Here is a 24,247-nt window from a genome sequence, read left to right on the forward strand (position 1 = left end):
TCAAAAAAGAGCCGAAACACTTGAGTTTCCTGACTTGGGAGTGTGTGTTTCAGTGAGAGGAGCATTTCATGTTTGCAAATACCCAGTTCAGACAAAAAAATTACATCGGCTGTGTATTGAAGCCTAATTTGTGAGACCTTTAAGCGACGGTGCCGCATAGAGACTATGCATGCAGAAACTGAGATCCTGCAAATCACAGTCCGTCTGCGAACAGCTCCTAGGGAGAGGCAGCAATTATTATAGATAGGGCCTCAGGCTAAGTATCCCGGGTTTCTTTTTCTTTTTGCGGGTGGGTGGGCAAACTCCTGGCCTCGCTGTGGGCAAGTTCAGGGAGGGCAGGCGAGTGTTTGGGCGAAGAGGGGCTCTGGATCTGGAGCGCAGCAACCTGCGAGGCAACGCCGTTGCCTGCTGCGTCACCAGCGCTGTGTTTATGGGAAAGTGACGCGCCTGACTCCTTAAAAGTCCAGAAAAAACGCTGGCTGCACCGCGAGGAGAGATGGGCGCCGGAGCAGCGAGAAGCCGAGCGGTGAGATGCGCCCGAGTGGCCGCGCCTGCTTTTTCTGCCCTTCCCTCGGCTGGGCCTTTCCCCCGCTGTCGTCTGAACCGGCCTCGCGGCTCAGATCTCCCGAGTCTGGGCTCGCCCCTTCTCACGTCGCAGCCTGGAAAAAGGGGAGTTTTAGATCTCGTGGGGAGGAGGCGAGAGGGGCCACCATTCTCACTCGATCTGAGGGAGAAGCTGCGATGCGTGTTCTCAGAGACCTGTTGCGTCATTAGTGCACCACGTCATATCCCAGGGCAAGGTTTTTGTTGCTTTTCTGAGCACGTAGCGGGATGCAAGCTGTGCGGTTTCGAAATATGAAGATGTGCGGAGTTAGACGCGCGTGTTTATTAAGCACTTAAATAATAGGCAGTGTCAGGGACACAATGCGTTCAGTTGTCATGTTTAAACTGCCGAAGCAGTATTGAAACACCACTTTCCTTCGGGCGGGAATATCCTCTTTCATCTTTGGGCAGGTAACGCTTCATAACGCTCTCTTAGCCTTCTTAACGCCCTGAAAGCGCCCTTCTTCTTGCAGCTGTTGCTGAGCTAAAGGCAGATTCATAAAATAATCATCCTGTATAGCAGATAAGAACTACTGACTGACTACTGTGGAGAAACCACAACTGACACAAGGTGTAAGAAAGGTGCAAAAGCAAGCTTTGTATCCTTTTGGGGTTATTTCTCTCTTTCATAATGTGTCTGAAGGGAAATTTGTGAGGTGGGAAAACCTGCTTCTAAAACCTATGCCAGGGCTCAGATACAGTGTTGAAAAATACTTCCTGCTAATCTCCTTAAAAAATAAATAAATCCCCACATTTGTTTTAGTTATTGCTCTTAATTGATTTTTTTTCCTTTTACAAACATGCATTTTCTTTTTATTTCTGTTAATCTTCTTTGAATGTTTCAAAAAACCAAGGTGGGGGGAGTGGGATAAAATGGTTTTATAAAAACCAAAATGCCCCATGTTTAAGATGTGCTGGCTTGTTTATATGCTTGCTTTCTGTATGCAGGAGGAGAGTCAGCCAGTGTTTTTTTTCTTAGGAGTATTGCAGGGAAGACACTACACATCATGCTCAGGGCATGTTGATATAATAATTACTTTGCTTTAGCCATCATCTGAAATACTGAAAAAAGTATGTTATGTAATAAATGTGTGTGTCATTAACACTGATGACTGACTAAGAAAGATTTCAGAACCTGCTTTCCAATTTCCAGATAACAGGTTTTAGTTTATCACAATTAATTTAATTTAAATATTTACATCCTCCTTTTCTACCCAAGGCAGGTCTCCAAGGGGGCTAACAACATGACTGAGAGTCACTGCAAATAATTCCACAACTAAATTAAGAACCAACCCACAATAGTCAGTCAAATCAAATAAATGCCACTGGAAACCTAAGGAAAGAAGACATTTTAACTTGTTGTGCCCAAGCTTAGTAATACCAAAATGTTTTAAATTTGTCCAGTAATTGCTTTTTTTTTTCAAATTCTTTTTATTTTTATTCCATACAAACCAGACACACACAAAAGATCAACAAAATACAAACATATAAAGAAAAAGACAGAAAGTCTCATTCACAACAAAAAAGCGCACAAAGTTCTTATTTCCATAGTTTTTTCATAACATATTTCTTTCTTTTGGGACTTCCTTCAGCCTGACCGCAAATCATACGGAGTAAATAAGTAAAGTCACACGTTTCATCCTTTATATTGTCATTATGTCCAATTTTGTTCTCTATTTTCCTTATACAATAACCTTAGTCTATCACAGTACATCTCTAAACCCCCTTAACGTTATTTGTCCATCACTGATGTTTTCCAGATAGTTTGCATATTTTCCCCAGTCCCTGATAAACACTTGATCTTTTATATATCTAATCTTTCCCGTTAATTTGTCTAACTCTGCATATTCAGTTAGTTTACATCTCCACTCCTCTACTGTTGGAGTTTCTTCCTGTTTCCATCTTTGAGCTATTAAGATCCTTGCTGCCGTAGCCGCATAGTATACTATTTTGCAATCCTCCTTTCTTATCTCTCGTTGTAGTATTCCTAATAGGAAAGTTTCTGATTTTTTTGTAAACGTGTACTTCAAAATCTTTTTCAGTTCTGTATATACCTTTTCCCAGAACTGTTTTACTTTTCCACACTCCCACCACATATGGTAGAAGGTGCCCTCTGCGTCTTTACATCTCCAACACTTATTGTTCACCTTGTACATTTTTGAAAGTTTTACAGGTGTCAGATGCCACCTATAAAACATCTTCATAACATTTTCTTTTAACGCCGTACACGCTGTGAAATTCAATCCATCTTTCCATAATCTTTCCCAATCCTCATATTGTATACTGTGGCCTACGTCTTTTGCCCAACGAATCATCACTGATTTCACCTCCTCGTCTCCCAGATTCCAGTCTAACAGCATCCTATATGCTTTAGATATGTTTTTCTCCTTGTTGTTTATTATTTCCGTCTGGAATTTTGAGTCTTTGTCTGCATACCCTCTTTCTTTAATGTCTCTACTAAGCATCTGGTTAATCTGTTGGTGACTAAACCAATCGTACACATATTCTCTAATCATCTCGTAGGGTTTAATTCTCCATTTCCCATCCACTTTAGTTGCTAGTTGGTTGTATGTTGCCCAATTGCCTCCCATGTTGATAGTTTTCCTGTTTATTATTTCGAGTGGTGCTAACCAGTGAGGTGTTTTCGGTTCCAATATATTTTTGTATCTTTCCCACACTTCTATTATCGGTCCTCTAAAAATGTGATTGCTAAATCCCCTGTGTACTTTCGTTTTATTCTTCCACAGGTAGGCATGCCAGCCGAAGTGGTTATCGAAACCCTCCAGATCAAGTAACTCCGTATTTTCTAATTTGACCCAGTCTTTTAGCCAACTTAAGCATGTCGCCTCATAGTATAACATAAGGTCTGGCAGCGCAAACCCCCCCCCCTTTCTTTTACTTCTGTGAGTAATTTAAATTGGATTCTGGGTTTTTTGCCCTGCCATATGTACCTCGAAACTACCCTCTGCCATTCTTTTAAAGTCTTGCTCCCTTTTATTATAGGTATAGACTGAAACAAAAACATCAATCTTGGTAAAACGTTCATCTTTATCATGTTTATTCTTCCCCATAATGATAGTTTTAATCGTCCCCATTTCTCTAAGTCTTTCCTTATTTCCCTCCATACTGGCTCATAATTATTTTTATAAAGATCCATATTTTTAGATGTTATCCAGATGCCAAGATATTTGACTTTCTTTACCGTCCCTATCTGCCATTGCTGTTGGATTGATTCTATTGTCTTTGGGTCCACATTCTTATATATCATTTTTGTTTTTGTCTTGTTTAATTTAAATCCAGCCACCTTTCCGAATGATTCTATTTCTCTCATTATCTCTCCTGTTGATGTTAATGGGTCTTCCGTCATCACCACTAAATCATCGGCAAAAGCCTTGGTTTTGTATACGTTCTGACCTAAAGTCACGCCTTTTATATTTCCATTTTTCCTTATAGAGTTTAGGAGGGTTTCTAGCACTGTTATAAATAGTAACGGGGAGAGTGGGCATCCTTGCCTTGTACCCTTCCTTATCTTAATCTCTTCCGTTACTATGCCATTTACAATCAGCTTGGCCTTCTGATCCGTATATATTGCTTTCACCCCGTTATAGAAATCACTGCCTACACCCATGTGCTCTAGGTTTCTTAACATAAAGTTCCATATCACATTATCGAACGCCTTTTCGGCGTCGATGAACATCATTGTAACTTGTTTATTAAATCTAATAGATAAAAATTCTAACATGTCCACAATGTGTCTTATATTATCTCTCATCTGCCGACCTGGCAGAAATCCCGCCTGGTCCTTATGAATAACATCTGCCAGTACGTCTTTTAACCTTCTTGCCAGGATTCCTGCGTATATCTTATAGTCTACATTCAACAATGAAATTGGTCTATAATTTCTGACTTGAGTTAGGTCCGAATCTTGTTTGGGTAGGAATGTGATAAACGCCTCTTTCCAGGTTTCCGGGATTTCCCCTTTCTTTAATATTATATTCATTGTATTTTTCAGAGGTTCCACCAAGACTGATTTCATTTCCTTATAATAGCCAGCCGTGAGCCCGTCGGGACCTGGGGCTTTTCCCCTCTTTAAATTTTTAATTATCTCCTCTATTTCCTTATTTTCAATAGGTATGTTCAGTCTTTGTTTTCCTTCCAGTGGAATTTTTTGTCCTCCTTTGTCTTTCAAAAATCTCTCTATCTTCCTTTGTCCTATCTTTTCTTGATCGTTATATAAGTTGCTATAAAAACTTATAAACTCGCTCCTTATTCCTTTAGGATCAGTTCTTTCTTCCCCCTCTACTGTTATTTTATTAACTATCCCTTGTTCTTTCCTTTTTTTAATTTGCCAGGCAAGCCATTTGCCTGGTTTGTTAGCATGTTCAAAGTTTCTTTGTTTAAGTCTTTTTATATTCCATTCCACCTCCCTATTTATTATTGTGGCAAACTGGGTTTGAAGAATTTTTATTCTTTCCTTTGTTTCTGAACAATTGGGTTTCTGAACTAATTTTCGTTCGTTTATCATTATTTGTCTTAAAATTTCCTCTTTGTTTTTTTCTCTATTTCTATTTTTAATTGCATTTTGTTGGATGAAAAGTCCTCTTATGACCGCCTTGCTGGCATCCCAAACTATATTTTCTTTCGTTCCTTTGCCACAGTTATCCTTAAAATATTCCGTCAATTTTTTCTTTGCCATTTCCACCACCTTTTGATCATCCAACAAGTAATCTTTTAATCGCCATCTGTAAGATCTTTTCTCATAGCTGTCCACTTCCATCTCTAGTGGGTTATGATCTGAGATTACTTTTGGCTTTATCTCTATATATTTAATTCTTGGACATAGTTCTTTAGAGATCCAGATCTGATCCAGTCGAGAAAAGGATTGGTTGGGTTCTGAATAAAAGGTAAATTGCTTTTCTAGCGGGTGTCTCAAGCGCCAAATATCTACTAAGCCGCAGTTTTCCACCATGGAAAAAAAAGATTTTGGCAACTTCCCTTCTTTATTTGCTCTATCTCTAAGTCTGTCCATCTCAAGTGAGACCACTGCGTTCATATCCCCCATTAATATTATTTTTTGATCGGCATATTCCATTAATTTTTCTTCTAGTTTCTTAAAGAATTCAGTTTTGCTGCCATTCGGCGCATATATCCCCACTACCAGTATTTTTTCCCCCTGCCAATTGATGTTAACCGCTATCATCCTCCCCTCCTCATCTTTAAACATTATTTTAGCTTCTATCTTATTACTGATATACAATACCACACCTCTTTTTTTAACCCTGTCCAGGGCTTCATACTCATTTCCCAACCGTTTGTTAATTATCACTTTTCTATGCTTTCTGGCCACATGTGTCTCCTGGAGACAGATAACATCCAGGTTTCTCCTTTTCAAACATTGTTCAATTTTATTTCTCTTTCTTTTGTCATTCATCCCGTTAACATTCCAATTCCAGATTTTTAACCCCATAGCCCGTATATTATCCTTTTGTTATTTTTGAAATTTTCTTATCTATTGTATATTTTCTAAATCCTCTGTTTCCTCTTCCTCTTCCTCTTCTTCCTCCGACCCACCCTCCCCCCCTCCCCCTCCTCCAACATTCTTAGTTCTCCTGGTGAGGCTCTCTCCTCTCTTCCTATCTCTTGGGCTTCCGCTTTAAGTTCCTTGTATTTCCTAAGGAATTTCCCGGTTTCTTCAGAATTTGTCAGCTTATGTTTTTTACCTCTATATGTAAATGATAACCCTTCCGGGAATTCCCACCTAAACTCAACCCTATTTTTCCTCAGTGTTTGCACCAAAGGTTTATAAGCATCTCTCTTTTTAAGCAATCTTATTGGGACGTCTTTAAAAATAATTATATAGTTTCCATCTATATTCAGTCTTTTTTCTCTATTCCTTTGGAGGATCCTGTCCCTCATTATTTTGTTTTCAAATGTAATCAGACAATCGCCCGGAAATTTCTTTGCTTTTGTTGCATTAACACGCATTCTGAATGCGTTTAGTATACTATTGGCCATTTCTTCCGCAGGCAGACCCATCCATTCTGCTAACTCCTTCGTCAACTTTTCTTTGATATTCTCGTTCTGTATCTCTGGGACTGCCCTCAGCCTCAGGTTTACCTCCCTCTGCCTCAGTTTGTTCATTGCTATAATGTCTTTTATCTCTTCCTGTGTCTTATATATTTCCATCACATCTGATTTGATCTTTTCTTTATCTTTTCTGACCTCTCTTATCTCTACCTTTGTTCTTTTCAAACCTTCTTCTGTGAGCTGCGCTCTCCTAGATATTTCTTTTATTTGGCCCTTAATTTCATTCACAGTTTCCTCCATTTTTTTATCTAATTTCCCAATTCTGTTGTCCACCGATTCTAACTTATATTCGACATTTGCTTGACTTTGTTTGATCTCTGCAAACATCTTCAGAATATCTGTCTTAAAGTCTGTCTCCTGTTTAGAGCCTCTCCTCTCTCCTGGTGTACCCCCATTTATTCCCTTCTTTCCTGTATGAGACATCTTGTATTTTATGTAGTCCCTTTCCCCGCCGACCTTTTCCACCCACGTTTCCTTCCTGATCCCTCCCGCGATTTCCTTACTTCCTTTCCTTATTATAGTTTATCTCTCACCCCGTGTTTGCTTTTTCTAAGACCGGATCGGTAACCTTTAGGTCTGTAAGCAATAGGTTGTAAACAGTAAACTATAAACTCTTATATACCACTCCAAAACAGTGAAGTTAAGTCCTAGCAAATTCTCACAGTTCCGGTCGTGGTCTTATTTATCAGTCAATCTCTGTTTATAATACCAAAAATAGATCCTTTGGGTGTATGGTGTTCCCAGCAGCAGGCTGCAGTTTCCGGAAACCGATGCTACTTCTCTAGTTCTCCTGCTGCTTAGTCCAGAGGTCGCGTAAACTTCAGGAGGTTTAACAAAAAAGAAAGGAGGGGGGTTAGGTAGGGAAAGATGCGAACACGGCGGGTCTCTAATAGAGGGGGAGGGGGGGAGCGCCGGAGGGAGGAAGGAGGGAGGTTTAGACACAACTCATATTCTCCATTTTGTCCTCAGAAGCTCTCCAAATTAACCCCCACTTCTGTCCAAAGTCTGCATCAACTCTTACCAAATCTTTAGATTGTCCTCACAGTTCACGTTTCAAACTCCTATTCCCATATGCAGTTCCCGGTAAAATATAAAGTTTTCTATAGAACGCCGACACGTAATATCTTTGTTTCCCTTTTCCTCCACACAGACGCTGCGCTCCGGTTTCAAATGGCGGCGAGGCTTCTCTTCCAGCTTTCTCTCTCACACCAGTCTCATTTGTATAAAAAAAGCCTCTCTTCTTTGCAGCCTCCTGCTCGCCAAAAATCAAAGACCTCCACTCTCCCTCTCGCCTAGACCCTTCCGGTTTCTTTCCTTTCCCCTCTGGATTTCTTTTCTTCCCCTTCTCCCTTTGTAACAACGTTATTTTCGCGAGGGGGGGAAAGCCGAAAGGGAACTATATTACCGCCCGGGCAGGTCACTCACTTTCTTTTGTACTGCGTTCCTGCCGTGTCTTAGTTGATTTCGGCCATCCGCTGAACTCCATTCGTCTCTCTTTGTTACTCCGAAATTTCTTTGTTTCCCCTCTTAGCCACAAAGTTACAGTATCGGAGTTCTTTTTTTTTTGAAAACAAGCCGCTCTTCCTGCAAGCGCAGGGCTTCGCTATCTGAAGGTAAGAAAATGGCTCCCCTAGACCCGTTGAATCTTTCCGCTACTCTCTTCGCCTCTCTCGGGGTTACCTGGTAGCCGGTTTGATCCTTTCTTCGGTCGTGCTGGGAACTAGACTCTTTGAACACCCTTCCAAAGAGTTTGAGGGGTCTCCGCGCCCTGGAGTCGCCCCTATCCTTCAGAATAGCTCGGGCTTCACCTCGCGGTGCAAGCCCTTGCTTGCGCTGGGATCGCGGCTCGCCGGAAGTCCCAGTAATTGCTTTTATTTTGAGTAAGCGCTGCAGATTTGTTAGGTAAAGGTAAAGGTACCCCTGCCCGAACGGGCCAGTCTTGACAGACTCTGGGGTTTGTGCGCCCATCTCACATCTATTGGCCGGGGGCCAGCGCTGTCCGGGGACACTTCCGGGTCATGTGGCCAGCGTGACAACGCTGCTCTGGCGAGCCAGAGCCGCACACGGAACGCCGTTTACCTTCCCGCTGGTAAGCGGTACCTATTTATCTACTTGCCCCCGGGGGTGCTTTCGAACTGCTAGGTGGGCAGGCGCTGGGACCGAGCAGCGGGAGCGCACCCCGCCGCGGGGATTCGAACCGCCGACCTTTCGATCGGCAAGCCCTAGGCGTTGAGGCTTTAGCCCACAGCGCCACCCGCGTCCCTACAGATTTGTTAGACGCTGGTGAAATATGGTCAATCCTATTGGCCTTGGTTAATAACATACTGGCCTTACTAATGGATATTTCTGTTCTAATGGAAGCTTCTCAGCAATCTTCAAGGCCTGATCCCTGCAGATGAAAATGAAGTAATCTAGAATTATGTTATGGGAACATGCTAGGTAATTATTGGACTGTTCCATGGGGATAGCCATGGGTGTAGCCAGGATTATTGGGAGGGGGGAGGCCTTTTGTTAGGCAAGGTAGGCCTTTCGTTGGGGGCAGAATCTGAGTTTGCTCTGTATTTTTATTGAATTTTCTCGTTTTAGCGGGGGCAGTTGCCCCTCCCTGCCCCCCTGGCTACACCCATGGTGATATTTCAGTTGGTTAGAGCATGGTGCCGATAACACTAGGGTTGCAGGTTCAATCCCCGTAAGAGACACCTGAATTGCAGAGGGTTGGCCTAGATCATCCTTGGGGTTCCTTCCAACTCTATGATCTCTTTAGCTTGCTTTTCACAATCTCTTAAGTAACAGCTTTTCATCTTTTTCTGTCGCTTTGTGTGGCCCCAGATCTGAGAACAGAGTCCTTTTATGAGATCGCCAAAGCTCCGCTCCGGCCTCTAACAAGCAAACCCACAATGGCTCACCCAGATCTAGCGATAGGTAGGAATGAAACCTTAAGCCAAACCCTTTATGATGCCTTGCAAGAACTCCTTGAAGACCAGTTTAACATTTTTAAACAGAAGCTACAAGACATTGACCATGATGGGAAGGGGGAAATCCCCAAAGTTCAGCTGGACAGTGCTGATAGATCCGATGTTATTCATCTCATGTGTGACTTCTATGGTGAGGCCAATGCAATAATAGTATGCATATGTGTCCTTGAACATATTGGCAAGGAAGACATTGCTGCAAATCTCAAAGAAGCAACACGGAAAGGTAAGAAATCACGGCATATTGCTGGAGATTCACTTTTTTCTTTTCTTTTCTTGTTCCTGTTAAAGAGGATCTCCAGTAAGCAAATGCATTGGATCCTGGTGGAACTGCTAACGGGGACTCACCTGAAGAACTTCATTATCAGGCAGGGGTATAAGGACTTGGGCAGCCCTTAAGGTACCTTGGACTCAAGCTGTTAAGGCCCTTTTAAGTTAATACAAGAAGCTTAAACTTGGCTCAGTATCATGTGGGCAGTCAGTGCAAGCTTTTAAGCACTGGAGTTACATTCTAGCAGTAGTCTGTCCCCATGAACCGTGGAGCCACAGCATTTTACATCTCCACATTTGATTGGGATGGGATTATATATGTCTGTGTAGTTCATGTACAGGCTAGAACAGCTTTTTATATTTACTGATCTTTCTCATTTCAAGACAAGAGATGGAATTCCTAACAAAAAATATTTGGTGTTTTCTCAATACTTCTGCTAGCACATGTCCTTTTCTTAGGTTCTAGGTTAACCTACAGAGACTACATAAAGGGCAAATTTCAGTCAATGAAAGTCCATCCTTCCCTTGCTGAAAATCTGCTTCGAAGCTGCCAGTATTCAAAGCTAACCTTTGATATTGAGAGTCCCAGAAAGCAGAAGGAAGAACATGAAATCATGGCTTTAGGATGGGTATATTTTCGAGACACTTACATGGACTATTGTAGCCTTCAAACAGAGCATACCACTGAAAAGCTATTTAATCCTGATAGAAATGGACTGGTTCCACAAATCGTTGTACTGCAGGGAGCTGCAGGGATCGGGAAAACAACAACGGCAAGAAAAATCATGTTTGACTGGGCCTGTGGAAGACTTTATCAGGCCATGTTTGATTATGTTTTCTACATTAATTGTGGAGAGATGAACCTCTGTAATGAGGATAGTAGTATTGCAGAAATCATTTTAAAAGGGTGGCCCCGACAGGATGAAATTAAGAAGATGCTGGAGAATCCGAAGAAACTGCTGTTTGTAATTGATGGGTTTGATGAATTAAGATGCTCCCTTCAATCAGACCCCTTTTGTACTGATCCCTGGCAGAAGGGGCCTGTGGAGGTCCTCCTGGGCAGCTTACTTAAGAAAAAACTCCTTCCTGAGTCCTACTTGATAATAACAACGAGACCAACAGCCCTGGGGTATCTCCATGAGTGCTCAGAGGAATTACGTCGCCATTTCAAGATCCTGGGATTTTCAAAAGAGGACAGAGAGAAATATTTCCACAAATTCTTTGAGAATAAAGACCTCGCAACTCAAGCTTTCAGTCTTGTAAAACAGAACGAGACCCTCTTCACCATGTGCTCGGTTCCCCTTGTGTGCTGCATCATCTGCATGGTGTTGGTACAACAGATGGAAAACAGTGAGGATCTTTGGCAAACATCCAACACGCTCTCTGCCATCTATATGCTTTACCTTTCCAGCTTGCTAAAGCTGCACCACAACAGCCCGTCAAAGGAACATATTAGAAAGAACTTGAAAAGTTTGTGTTCTCTGGCTGCAGATGGAATCTGGAAACGAAAAATACTGTTCTGGGAGGAAGAAATAAAAGAGCTTGGCTTAGATCAGGAAGACTCCCTCCCCCTCTTTCTGAGCAAGAGTATTTTCAGAAGGAACATCGAATGTGAACGTGCCTACAGCTTCATTCACTTAAGCTTCCAGGAGTTTTTTGCAGCCTTATCTTACTTACTGGAAGAAGGAGATGGGCTGAGTTCTGAAAATCCTAATCGAGATGTGGCCGGATTATTAGAAAGCTACGCAGTTTCCAGACCTGATTTAGAAGTAACGGTGCGCTTCCTCTTTGGCCTCGTAAATGAAGGAAAGGGAATGAAGGACATGAAAGAGAGATTTGGATGGAAATTTTTGCCTAAGATTAAAGAAGTCTTATTAGAATGGGTGAAAAACACCACAGAAACAAAGATGGATGTACATGAGAGGCATAAGTACCAATGGCTTGAATGCTTGTATGAGAACCAAGAGGAAAATTTTGTGGAAAGTGCATTGGATCACGTGACTGAAGTTACCGTACACGGAAGATACCTGACTAAGACGAGAGTGATGGCCCAGGCATATTGCTTGGAGCATTGCTCTGCTTTGGAGGTCCTTAACGTGGAGGAAATGTTATTTATGAGATATTATGATTTTACTGAAGAAATACTAGAAAAAGAGGAGGAGGAAGAAGAGGAAAAACTTACTAGTTCAGAACCACGTTCAGACGGGTATGTATGATTTAAATAAGGGGTGTTGAGTTTCTCTGCACCTGCCACTTCCACACACGGGATTTCACCACATGCAGCAACTTTTTGCCCTTTTCTGATATTTTCCAGAGTTTCTGATGAGGACACACATTTGACTTTCAACTCTCATAAAATTCTCCACACACACACACCATGTGTTTTCTTGATGCTGACCAGCCAGATCTTCTTTTGATAGACAGATTTCTGGTTAATAGCCAAAAACAGTTAAGACCCCATTTAACTCTTGGCTGACCAGCTGCTGAATTCCTAGAGTGGGCAAAAGGTGTTGACTGTGGCAGCAGGGCAGATGCAGGAGTTGGGAAGTGTGTGGGTGGTGTGAACTAAATGTTCCCATGACGTTGTATTATAGATTATGGCCTTGGAGGAAAGCAAGAATGCAAGGGAGTCTGGCCCCCAAAACACAGGGGAGCGGCATGGCAGGGTGAGCATCCCAGTTCCTCGGGAGGATGATGAGTAACACACTACTTTTGTGGTGCTTGGAGTCTGTTGATCAAAATGGGAGATAGAGAATGCTTCTGTATTGTATACTGTGAAGCATGATAGGAAATTTTCATGAAGTTAGAGAGGAGCCTACCTGGGCTGTATCTTTGTGGCTCAGTCACAGAGTTATCAGCATACAGTCACATGAAAGAGAAAGTATTTCATGTCCATGCATATCTAAACTGACAGGCATCCATGTTGGGTGTAGTGCCTCTTCTGAGCTACTGAAAAGAATGGATATGTTAATCTTCATCTCCAGCAAAAAGAGGCTGCAATGGAGAAGAGCTTTTATTTTAGCTCAAAATGCAAGATACTTGTTTTTGTATAATCTTTTTTTAATTGAGTTTTACATTGCATATTTAAATTCAAACATTAAACACCACCATCAGCATTTAGGATTCCCTGAATCCTTAGACTCCCCTCCACCCTTCCATGGTTACCATTTTCAATATTTTTCAACTGCCTCACATATTTTCTCTTTTTTTCTTACAGTCCATTTTTACCTTAGTTTTTATTACATTACAAGCGTTACTCAAATCCTGCCAAAGTTTTTAGTTGTTTACAGTGTTCTCTTAAGTACATTGTAAATTTTTCCCATTCCATATTGAAGTTCCTCTCTTCCTGGTTTCTGATTTTCCTGGTCATTTTCACCATTTCAGCGTCGTCCATCATCTTCATCAGCCATTCATCTCTGGTCGGGACCAGATATTTGTAATCTAAATTATCATGCCTTATGCTGGAACCAGTGCAAGAGTTATACAACTGAGTGAATGTAATTTTTATTGTTTGAAGTTGAGAGCTGAGTTCTGTGATAGTGCAATTTTTTTGTAGGGATACAGTTAGGGCCAAAGGCCCTTGAGAGGGCGGGGGACATTGCGCACATGAACATCACACCTCCTTCCCTAAGCTGGGCAGAAGCTTACCAAGCTTTGGGAAGGAGGCACCAGACTTAAATACTTTAATACTCTAATTTACCGGGAACATGCAGGGGTCCAGCTCAGTCTCCCATGTCCACTGACTGCACACCACTGTTCTGTGAGTAAAGCTTTTTGAACCATATTTTCGGACTGGATAATTTTTATTTCAATACAAGAGTCAGTTTTTGCTCATCCAGAGGCTTCCACTGGATAATAATAATACAATAATCTCAATAGGTTATGGACCCAGATCCAGAGACTTAGAAGAGACCCAGAGTGCAATAGCTGGACTAGGTACAATTTTTTGAATCGACTGACTTGTGGTATTTTTGGGAAACCTGAAGAACCTTTGTTTGGGAAGCTGGAATCCTGTTGGTAAGTCCTCCTTTTTTTGGGGGGGGGGAGGTGGCCTGATCCCTTGGATCAACTCGCACCATGATACTGATAGTGGGACAGGTTGTGCAACAGTGGTATTTGATGTGTGTGTCATGATTAAAGTATAAGTTTGAAAACCACCACACTATTCTCTTCATAAAAATAAAAGAATCTGACGAACCTTTTCTTAACAAGGACATTTTCTTTCATCTCCTAGTGAACAGTATCAAAACCCAGCCATCTTCAAAGCACTGAAGTCTCCAAAAAGTAACTTAAGGCATGTGAGGTAAGAAGCTGTTTGCGTTTAACTTCATTAGAGTCCTTTTGCAAGGGCAAAATATTGATCCTGATCCTGGGTGTGATGGACCCAAGTGGGTGTTCGTCTGCACTGTCCTCAGTTTCTTCAGTCAGCAAAAGGCAGCTCTCAAAGCATGGAAAAGAAACCCACAGAAGCATCCTCAGTGGTTCCTCTCTAGCTCTCTCAATCCTAATACTGAGCACCAGAAGTAGGCAATATTATGCCCTTGTTTCTGGCCTACCAAGGCTTTTTGCCTGATCAGGGCAGTCCTGAACTACTGCTGCTTTTTGGTAACTGTGCCCCAGGATGTTCATTCCGGGGAGGAGGGTTCAGTGAATTTAGGGTGGCAGGCTTGCTACTACCCACAGTTCTCATGTCTCCTTCCAACAAACACTGTTTTGGACGTGATGTTTAAAGGTTGAATTGTAGAGAACGTGAGCATTTTGTGTCTGGAAGGAAATACAATGCTAGCATTGTTATTGTTTTGTTTTATTGTATACGCTGAATCATTTCCAATATACAGATTTTCATCCTTTCATCCAATTGTCCTCCACAGAGTGACGTTTTTTAGCGAACAGCTTGTTCCTTGTGGTTTCCTCGTATCTCTTCTCTCTGTTAACTCAACACTGTTGGAGCTAGAGCTGGGAAGAAATAAAGTTGGAGATTCAGGACTGAAGCTGCTAGCTGAGGGACTAAAGCACCCAAACTGCCAGATACAGAAAGTGATGTGAGTCAGTGCTTGTTAAGATTTCAGCCTCCCTGTGTATCTGCTCCTTTTGCTACAACACGTCTGGGGAAACTTTGGCCTTCTAGATGTTGCTGAACTACATCTCTCATATCTGTGGGCATTTTCTATGATTGTTGGGGCTGATTGAAGGTTTAAGGTCCTTCCCTTTATCTCACTCCTTCATTCTGAAGACAAGTGAGGTCAGCAATAAGTGGGACGAGAGTCCATCTCTGGCCGCTAACCCTCTTGAGTAGAGCTGGGTGATATTTCAATTCATCATCTGAAACCGATATGAAGTTCAGATTGTGATACCCGTTTCAGACTTTTTGAGCTGGCAATACATCACGGCTCCTTGGCCGCCACCAGTATAGTGCATTTCACTTCCATCTGCCTGTGCTGTACTGGCAGCAGCCGGGAAGCTGCAGTGTACAATAGTACCTCGGGTTAAGAACTTTATTCGTTCTGGAGGTCTGTTCTTAACCTGAAACTGTTATTAACCTGAGACACCACTTTAGCTAATGGGGCCTCCTGCTGCTGCCGCGCGATTTCTATTCTCATCCTGAAGCAAAGTTCTTAATCCAAGGGACTATTTCTGGGTTAGCGGAGTCTGTAACCTGAAGCGTCTGTAACCCGAGATACCACTGTATTGCCAGCTCAATTGCCTGCTCTCCCATCTGCCTGCCTGCACATTTCCCTTTGCCTGAGCAAGTGGGACAGGCTGTCTTTCCTCCACCTTCTCAGGCTCCAAGCTGTGGAGAGAGGATGGGAGGGGGGTGGGCAGGAGCGCCTTTGCCCAGCAAGCAGGCAACCTTCTTCATTTCCTCCTAGTCACTCCACAGCCCCACCACTTTTTCAGCCTTTTTCAATATTATTTCAGATATCATGATATATCACTGATGGTTAGTTGGTGTTATATTACGATGTTGAAAACCAGATATTGCCCAGCCCTACTCTTGACATCAGAGATGCAGATGAAGCAGTATTTGTGGAGGAGTGGGTCAGAAAGGAACATGGCAACTTTGTTAGCCAACTTTCGTTGTTGTGACGGAAGGTGTGGAAATGTGGGATGTAGTCATATGTACATACAGCTTTCCCCTCTGAGGACTTCCACTGGCACTTTGCCAGCGCCAAGGCAACCAGAATATCTTAGGAGATGGCAATGGGGAAAGGAAAAGATGGGGATAGATGCATAAACACGTTTTATTTTCGTACTTGTATTTCTGTTCGCTGTAGGTTATATAGCTGTGGACTGACAGGAGCATGTTGTGAGGACCTGTCCTCTGTGCTCTGTACCAAGCAGACCCTGACAGATCTGGATTTATCAGACAACGCACTAGGAAATTTTGGAATCCGCCAACTTACTGAAGGTTTAAAACATCCTAACTGCAGGCTGCAGAAGCTCGTGTGAGTGTTAACAAGCAGAACAACAATGAAATAATTGTGCACCTGGAAAACCAACCAGATTTTTGCAGTCACATACACTGTTGTATTGACAACCCTTTCAAAGCCTAACCACCTCGCCAGTAGTCAGCTTGTTCCCCATATAAAGCTCACTTTAAGTTCCTTATTCTCACATGGTTTGGATCTGCTAGTCCTTATTTAACATTAAAAAAGAAAATGTTTACTCCAGTTTCGAACTAAATGTGTGTTTATTTGAGTTTTTATTTGTTTCTGCCTACAAAACTTCCCTTTCTCGTGTTCATGTGACTTTTTGGAGAATGTTTGGGGAAATGAGAAATGCTGGCAAAGAAACAAATATTAAGTTTTTAAGGCTGTCCTAATAATGTAAACTGTTGAGAGAGTAAGAACTCAACAAAATAAAATACACACCAAGGGGTGTAAGGGGCCATTCTCATGGCAGACCAGCACTGGGCTCATTTGGACCTGGGAATTTGGCAACCAGAAAGCTACCCCACTGTCCTTTCTGACCCATTGTGCAAAACCCTTCACTTATTTTGCTTGCTTTTTAAAAAACCATGTTCAGTGTTTCCTGCATTGCAGGGGGTTGGACTTCTGGTCCCTTCCAATCTATGATTGTTCTTGTTTTTGAAATTCTATTCACAACTCATCCAGAAGTATTATTGTTTTTTCTTTTGCTGTCCTCTGCAGGTTATCCAACTGTTCTTTCTCAGGAACTGCTTGTTGGGGTTTCGCCAAAGTTCTGCATACAAGCCAGACGCTGAGAGAGTTAGATCTGCGTTTCAATAAAGTGTGGAACATAGGAATGATGTTGCTGTGTATGGGACTAAAGGATCCAGCTTGTAAATTAGAGAACCTACAGTAAGTTTGACTGGTGCAGTTCACTCTACTGAATGCTTCATGCAGGCGTTTTCAACTTTGGGGCGGGGGGAGGTGGTGGGCACACTTGGATTATTTTTTTAAAATATAAATTTGTATTAATTTTCCAATATTTACCCAATATTACCACAGTTTTGCCAATTATACAGATACCAGTCAATATCAAAATAGTTCCAATTAATTCCAAATTTATACAATTTAAGCAAAGTGTTTCCTCACATTCCTTGATCAGTGGTTTTTGTCCAGTTCTTATATTGCTGTGGTTCATTTTTTTAATCAACTTCTAATTACATTTCAGTTAGTATATTAATCATTAAGATAACAGCTACATTTTTTAGCGATTACTATTTGTGTTAATGCCATCTCTAACTTTTTCTAGGATTTCAAATAAGGTGCTCTGATTATTTTCCTTTTTTCTGTGTGTGTCAGTCTGAATATATCCAATTCTTCTTTGGCGATCACTTGTAGCTGAGTAAGATTGTCTTCCATAAACACGGTTTTAACAATGAGTCTGTAAGTGATTGTGTAAGCCAATTCTGGATCCACACGCCCTTCCACAGCCTTGAGACAGTCTTTAAACCTCTTTTGTTGACCACCAGCATTATGCTTTCTATTTTTAAGTTCAGAAATTATGAAGTCCTTGGCATTTGTCCTCTCCAGACCCTCTCCAATCCAAAGCAGCATCACCAAATAATTGAAACCCATTCCCACCTTGCCCTTGGAAACCCATGACATGGAGAGAGATGTAGGTGCTGCTGACCTGCTCCCCATATGTCTCCCTGGTTGAAAAAATGTACCATCCTAGTGTGAGCTCCCACTCCTCATGCTTTACTTCTTGCTGCATGTAGGAGACAGTGGAACACTGATGCCATGACAGCATGCCATGTGTTTCCCCAAGCTACAGATTATCAGGGAGATGCATGTGGCCACCATTAGCCAAACAGCTTCCTGTTGCAGGTAGTTTGAGTCTGGTCTAGAGCCACTCCATGTTTCATCCTTCCATCTTTACCATATATGGTGTGTGCTGTTGGAATGAGCTATGTTTCCGTCTTGCAGGTTGATTAAGTGCAGCATCACAAGTTGTGGAGATCTGTCTTCTGTCCTTGCCACAAACCAGATGCTGAAACAAGTAGATTTACGAGATAATAAACTGGGAGATTCAGAAGTGAGGCTGCTGTGTGAGGGCTTGAAACATCCAAACTGCAAGCTTCAGGTTTTGTCGTAAGTATGAAATCTGCCTCTTGGAATGCATTGTGCAAAAGGCTTCTTCCAGTAATGATAAAAAGAATATCTACAATTATACTTCCGTTCTACGGGGGGTGGGGGGGTGGTTCGTATAGGTTTCTATGTAATGTGAGATACATTGCCAAGAAAAGGGTTATCAAAAGTGTAACAGAGAGAAGGACACGGAGATGTTTGCTAGATTTTTTTCTACCACCAAAAAGATCTTGAGGCCATGATGGATAGCTTGATCAAGTTTGTTGACTCATTGTGCAGCACCTGTAAAAAAGGTGAATTCTGTGCTGGAGATCATTAGGAAGGGGTTTGAAAATATGACTGTCGGAATCTTAATTCCTTTATACAGATTTCTGCTGCAATCACACTTGAAACACTATGTATAGTTCTGGTTGCCATACCTCAAAACGGATCTTGCAGAGCTGGAGCGGGTGCAGAGGAGGACAAAATAATCAAGTGGCTGGAACGACTCTGTGAAGGAGAGTTGCTATATTTGGGACTTTTTAGCTTATGAAAGAGCTGAAAGAATAATAGTGGGATTGAAGGCTTGTAACAGATACCCCTGAACCTTCCTCTATCTCAACAGCAGCCACTACCTGATTATTCAGAGAATCATAACCTCCCTTAATAAATAAAACACCTGTAGGTACCCTGAAATATGTATGGGGCATCTCCAAACACATTTAAAAAGTAATCTTGCTCCAGATTCTCGGAAATGTAGAGCTAATATTCCAGCACAATAGTTGCAAAAAAGTTAGACAGTATTTAACAAATGATATCATAGTTTACAGACATTATCTGGTGGTACGTAAATTGGCTCGAAGGATTCAGCATTAGGGAACTTCAGAAGTGATTATATCATAATTGGAAAATTGTTTTTTTTTTTTTTTTACCAAACAGTCATATTACTTCTTCTGTTCATAGCCATTTCCTTCTGTTTGATTTAGGTTGTTTGCTTGCTGTCTGACAGCAGATTGTTGCAAGGCTCTGTCTTCTGCTCTCATTACCAACCAGACCTTAAGAAAATTAGATTTAACTTGGAATGCATTAGGTGATTCAGGGGTGAAGCTACTATGTGAAGGGCTAAAACATCCAGACTGCAAGCTGCAGAGTTTGAGGTGAGTACTTGTGTGAGCATGTGAAAATATGCAATGCAGTGTAATATGTAATAAATGCAGCATTTTTGTCATGCAAAATGGAGTGATCATGGTGATACCTATTGGCAGACAAAGACTATCAGGAGTTAAGCTAATGGGAAATTAATGCCCCTCGCATTGCTGTTGGGGCACATGTCGTACGTTCAACAGCAAATCTATATAGATATTCTTGATTTCTTTTTACACTATTTGCAAGTGAGACTATTATACATCCAAGTGAGTAAAAATAATCATTTATAATGATTATTTATTATTTATACCCCTCCCATTTGGCTGGGTTTCCCCAGCCATTCTGGGCGGCTTCCAACAAAATGTTAAAAATACAGTAGAAGAAAGAATCTTGACAGATTGCCACTCTGAGTGGCTTGTATGATCTAATTGGGTCCATGTTAAACTGACCAAAGCTCAAAGCCAGGCAAGTATGGGTTATGTTAAACCCACAAGTCTAGAATCTGGAAATGGCAGTCCAGCAACAGGAAATGGGTGTTAGAAAAACCAATTGGATGTTACGAAAACATTCTTTAAGAAACAGATAAAAGTTCCTAGAAGCTTTAAAGAGGGTTCCAGAACTTTCTTTAGTGTGTAGGAGTGGCACTCTAGGTTTGATTGGTGTCAGCTGGAGTGCAAATAAAGGGAGGAAGTTGCAGGCTGCAATTTCTGCACGATGAAAGCACACACACAGACATAGCATGCACGCTAACAAGGTTGGAAGTAGGACAATGTATGCTGCTGATACTGTGAGTTTTGTTGTATCAGGATTGTTAATTACTGGACTGAGATTATACCATGCTGGAGAGATAAAGAAGGAATGTAAATAGTTTATAATAATGATAACAGAAATGCTTGTGCAACCAGTCAAGCAATAAAGAAGCTCTTGACTGTGAATTTGAGTATGACTCCTGTTCTTGTCCTCTGCCTCAGGAAAACAGTAAGAAGTGGTTTTGCTGAGGTGCCACCACACAAGCAGTGTGTGGGCGGTAACCTCTAATAGTGGAATATTGTTTCCTTTTTGTTTTGAAAGCGAAATACTTGTTCTAAAGATTGCCAAACTTGTGGGGCGGGAGGTGGGACTTGTGTTACCTATTTAACCCTCTGAAGCACAGGTGGACTTTCCTTACTTGGAGGTTTTTAAGCAGAGGTTGGATGGCCATAAGTCATGGATTCTTTAGTTGAGATTCTATGATAGGCCTGTGTGACCCCTTGGCTGCTCTCTAGGTTAGCCCTGGCAACCTGTGCCAGATTAAACCCTGTGGAGGCCCCTAGGTATTCAAAATCTTAGAATCATAGAATCATAGAGTTGGAAGAGACCACAAGGGCCATCGAGTCCAACCCCCTGCCAAGCAGGAAACACCATCAGAGCACTCCTGACATATGGTTGTCAAGCCTCTGCTTAAAGACCTCCAAAGACGGAGACTCCACCACACTCCTTGGCAGCATCTTGGGGCTTCCCTCACAAATTATCTCCTAACATGTTTTTGGAATTTTCTTTCAAAATGAAATCAATATTATTTTGAACCGTTGTTGTGGGCCCCCTAAAAGGTTGGTGCCTTCTCTCCCTATTTGGGAATCCATCACTGCTGACAACCTTTCGCTAATGCCCAACTGATCAGCCATCAGGATATCTATTGAGTGTGTTTGTATGTCAGTGAATCTGCCCAGTTCTAGCCAAACCCACCACCCGCCACACTCATGGCCATGTGATCTCTGAGCACCCACCTACCACCTAAGGCGTTTGGGTGCAAATAGATCACACCATTCATGAGCCACCAGTATGAATTGCAAAAATGTTTCCCCTTTTTACTTAGTTTTAAACTGTGGGTGACCAAAGAGAACCCATTTTAGTTGAAGCTTCGCAAATTGTGTAAGTCCGACAGGTCACTGTTGTTCTTGATGTCATGTTTATAACTCCTCCATCCTGATAACTCTTGTTACTGTTCCGTGCAGGTTGTCCCACTGCTCTTTTACACAAGCTTGTGGCGGGGATCTTGCCGAAGTCCTGAGGGAGAGCCAGACACTGATAGAACTGGATCTGGCTTGGAATGAAATCGAAGACAAGGGAGTGGAGCTGCTCTGCGAGGGACTAAAACACCCAGACTGTAAACTGGAGATTCTAGAGTAGGTCACCAGCTCCTTTGCAGAAGCACAATGCTCTCTTTAATCTGTGCTTGTTTTCATTTGTCAGGGTGCTGCAACAGTTGTTAAAAATGAGGACTCAGTATCAACTGCATTTTAAAAATAGTTGTGTTACTGTGTATGGATTTGTCATATTAAGAAAACAAACACACATGTGCCCCAGTTTGTCAGTCTGCCCAGCACTCTTCATAAAACAGCCTGCCTTACCTAGTTTCTGCTTGGAGGTAATTGTAGATAATATTTAAAGTAGATCTTCTGTAAATTCCAGGGGAAACGCTTCCCCAACTTCCTGTGCAAAGCAGAGAGTGACAGTATTACCCAATGGCTTGACCACGTGGCTGTGACAATCGATCCCTTTTTGCGCCTCACATGCAAGTTTAAAAACCAATCCCCTTGCCTCTTATCCTTGCTATGGGGAGAAGGCTGCCATGTGTGGTTTTTCAGGAGAAGTCGTACATCAGGGTTGGGCAACCGCAGTCCCAAGGACTGAATGAGACTCTCCAGTCATTTGGCTTTGGGGACTCTCTCCAGATCAGGACATGCTCTTTCCCAGGCCATACTCCCTTTGAGTACTTTTGCCAGTTGGAATGTGTCCTTGAACAGTGAAACACCTCTTCCTTCCTTGGAAGGAGAATGGAGAAGTAAGTGTGTGTGTGTGTGTGTGTGTGTGTGTGTGTAAGTAAACTACTGGCTTTGGCATCAGTGGGATGTAGCTCACTATATGCAAAAGTAAGATTCACATCCATTGCTCTGTCCATATTTACATCTAGCCCTGCCCACCACTGGTTTGTGGCCCTCAGAAAGTTGTCCATAATGGAATGGGGCCCTTGGCTAAGCCAGCAGTAGATAATCTGAGCAGGCGAAGGGAAGTGATCACATACATGGTTAGATCTTTTGAATCCTGTCATAATGGCAGGACAACTCATATGCCCCAGTACCATTCCTGTTGCCCTTCATTAAAACCATGAGAGACTGGTGAGGGTTGTGGAGATCCTAACAGCAGCTGCCTGGTCCTGAGGAAGATAGTTGCTGTGAAAGAATCTCCCTGCGCTTCAGGTCTTGGATTATTTATTCAGTTATTTAGTGCCAGGCATTTTGAAGCTACGACAGTGAGAATGAAGGAAGTCACTGGGGATTTGTCCTTACATTGTGTAGGCTGCATGGGTGCGGCAAGACACCTGCTGCTTGTGAGAACCTCTGTGCTGCCCTGACTACAAACCAGTCACTGACCAGACTGCATGTCAGCTGTGACGTCCTGGGAGCCTCTGGCAAGGATCAGGTCAGAAATGCACTGCAACATGGAAGGAGAAGACGGCAGGGACTATGGTGAGTTATTTCTGGCAGCCATTTTGAAATCGTGCCTCATAATGATTGGGCACTTAAGGAAATTGCAATTCTATCTACCAGAATGTGGGATTTCTTGTAGGGGAAATCTGTCATGTCAGAGTGTGGCCTCTAGGGGATTGGATCTAGGCGTTACTCTTACCCCTGAGCCATATATTCCAGCAGGATGGGTTATTTTTAAAAGAATCTGGCCTTGTTTTAATACTTCTGGTGGTCTGTCCAGCTTTAGGTTTAAGGCACTATACCAGAAGAGCACATGCAGGAGTGCCAATACAATTTTCTCAGTCCAATACATTTTTCAGTAGATCAGCCCCTTTGGTAGCAACAGAGGACACAGATTTGCATATGTTGTGTGTCATATGCAAATTTGCATCTGATTATGCGAGTAGAGGGCCCCTTCCCCCCAAAGTAGTGCACCAGGTTGGCAAATGCTAATACATAGGATTGGAGCCTAAAGCTTTAGCGGCAATTCAAATTTGTGCTTAAAATAGGAAAATAAACCATTGTTTAGGCTGCACAGGCTTACTATCCTTCCGCAAATGTTATAGAAAAGAATATTAAAAGATGGGTTTTTAGTTTGTATACAGAACAACCAGGCATTTTGTGTTTTAGGATGAAACACCTGGGACCTTATTTCTAGCAATAACTAGAACTTATTTCTAGCAGTAACTAGAACTTGACCAAGAACTTGTCCTTTCTCAATACTGGAAAATTAAATGCGATTTTCGATTACAGGTTGAATGGAGAACATATTGGCATACCCGAGTGGTGATGAAAGAAGTGAAGATTAAGAAAACTATGGGCAGGATTCACCTAATTGGTTCTGTTGGCAGAAGACCTGCACAAAGACTTTCACTTGCACAGTGTGGCTTTCTCTCCCCCCCTTTTATTTTATTATACAATAATATGCATTATATATTTCATTATGCAATAACTCCTCCTTCCTTGAGCCCTCTGTGCACCTCCACCCCACTGAAACTGGTTTGGGGTTTGTTTGTTTTTGGAGAGAAACTGGAATAGTCTTGAGGGGGAGGAGGGGAGACTTCCATCTGGCAGGCAGGAATGTTTGCGCAAATGGATAAACAGGAAGACCACAAGGTTAAAT

General features: G+C 42.1%; 1 protein-coding gene across 1 annotated transcript in view; it reads left to right on the plus strand.

Annotated features, from left to right (window-relative positions):
- Positions 1 to 411: 411 nt before the first annotated feature.
- LOC309517111 (uncharacterized protein) overlaps positions 412 to 24,247 on the plus strand; it is a 48,510-nt gene continuing 24,674 nt past the window's right edge. The window contains exons 1-12 of the mRNA XM_082196166.1: positions 412 to 526; positions 9,520 to 9,888; positions 10,392 to 12,138; positions 13,812 to 13,949; positions 14,167 to 14,235; positions 14,804 to 14,974; positions 16,208 to 16,378; positions 17,084 to 17,254; positions 18,329 to 18,493; positions 19,456 to 19,626; positions 21,610 to 21,780; positions 22,954 to 23,124. Of these exons, the coding sequence (XP_082052292.1) occupies positions 9,588 to 9,888; positions 10,392 to 12,138; positions 13,812 to 13,949; positions 14,167 to 14,235; positions 14,804 to 14,974; positions 16,208 to 16,378; positions 17,084 to 17,254; positions 18,329 to 18,493; positions 19,456 to 19,626; positions 21,610 to 21,780; positions 22,954 to 23,124 (3,446 nt within the window). The 5' untranslated portion in view covers positions 412 to 526; positions 9,520 to 9,587. The remainder of the gene's footprint in view (positions 527 to 9,519; positions 9,889 to 10,391; positions 12,139 to 13,811; positions 13,950 to 14,166; positions 14,236 to 14,803; positions 14,975 to 16,207; positions 16,379 to 17,083; positions 17,255 to 18,328; positions 18,494 to 19,455; positions 19,627 to 21,609; positions 21,781 to 22,953; positions 23,125 to 24,247) is intronic.

This window comes from Podarcis vaucheri (genome assembly GCF_965113315.1).
Source record: "Podarcis vaucheri genome assembly, chromosome: 1".
Classification (NCBI taxonomy): Eukaryota; Metazoa; Chordata; class Lepidosauria; order Squamata; family Lacertidae; genus Podarcis; species Podarcis vaucheri.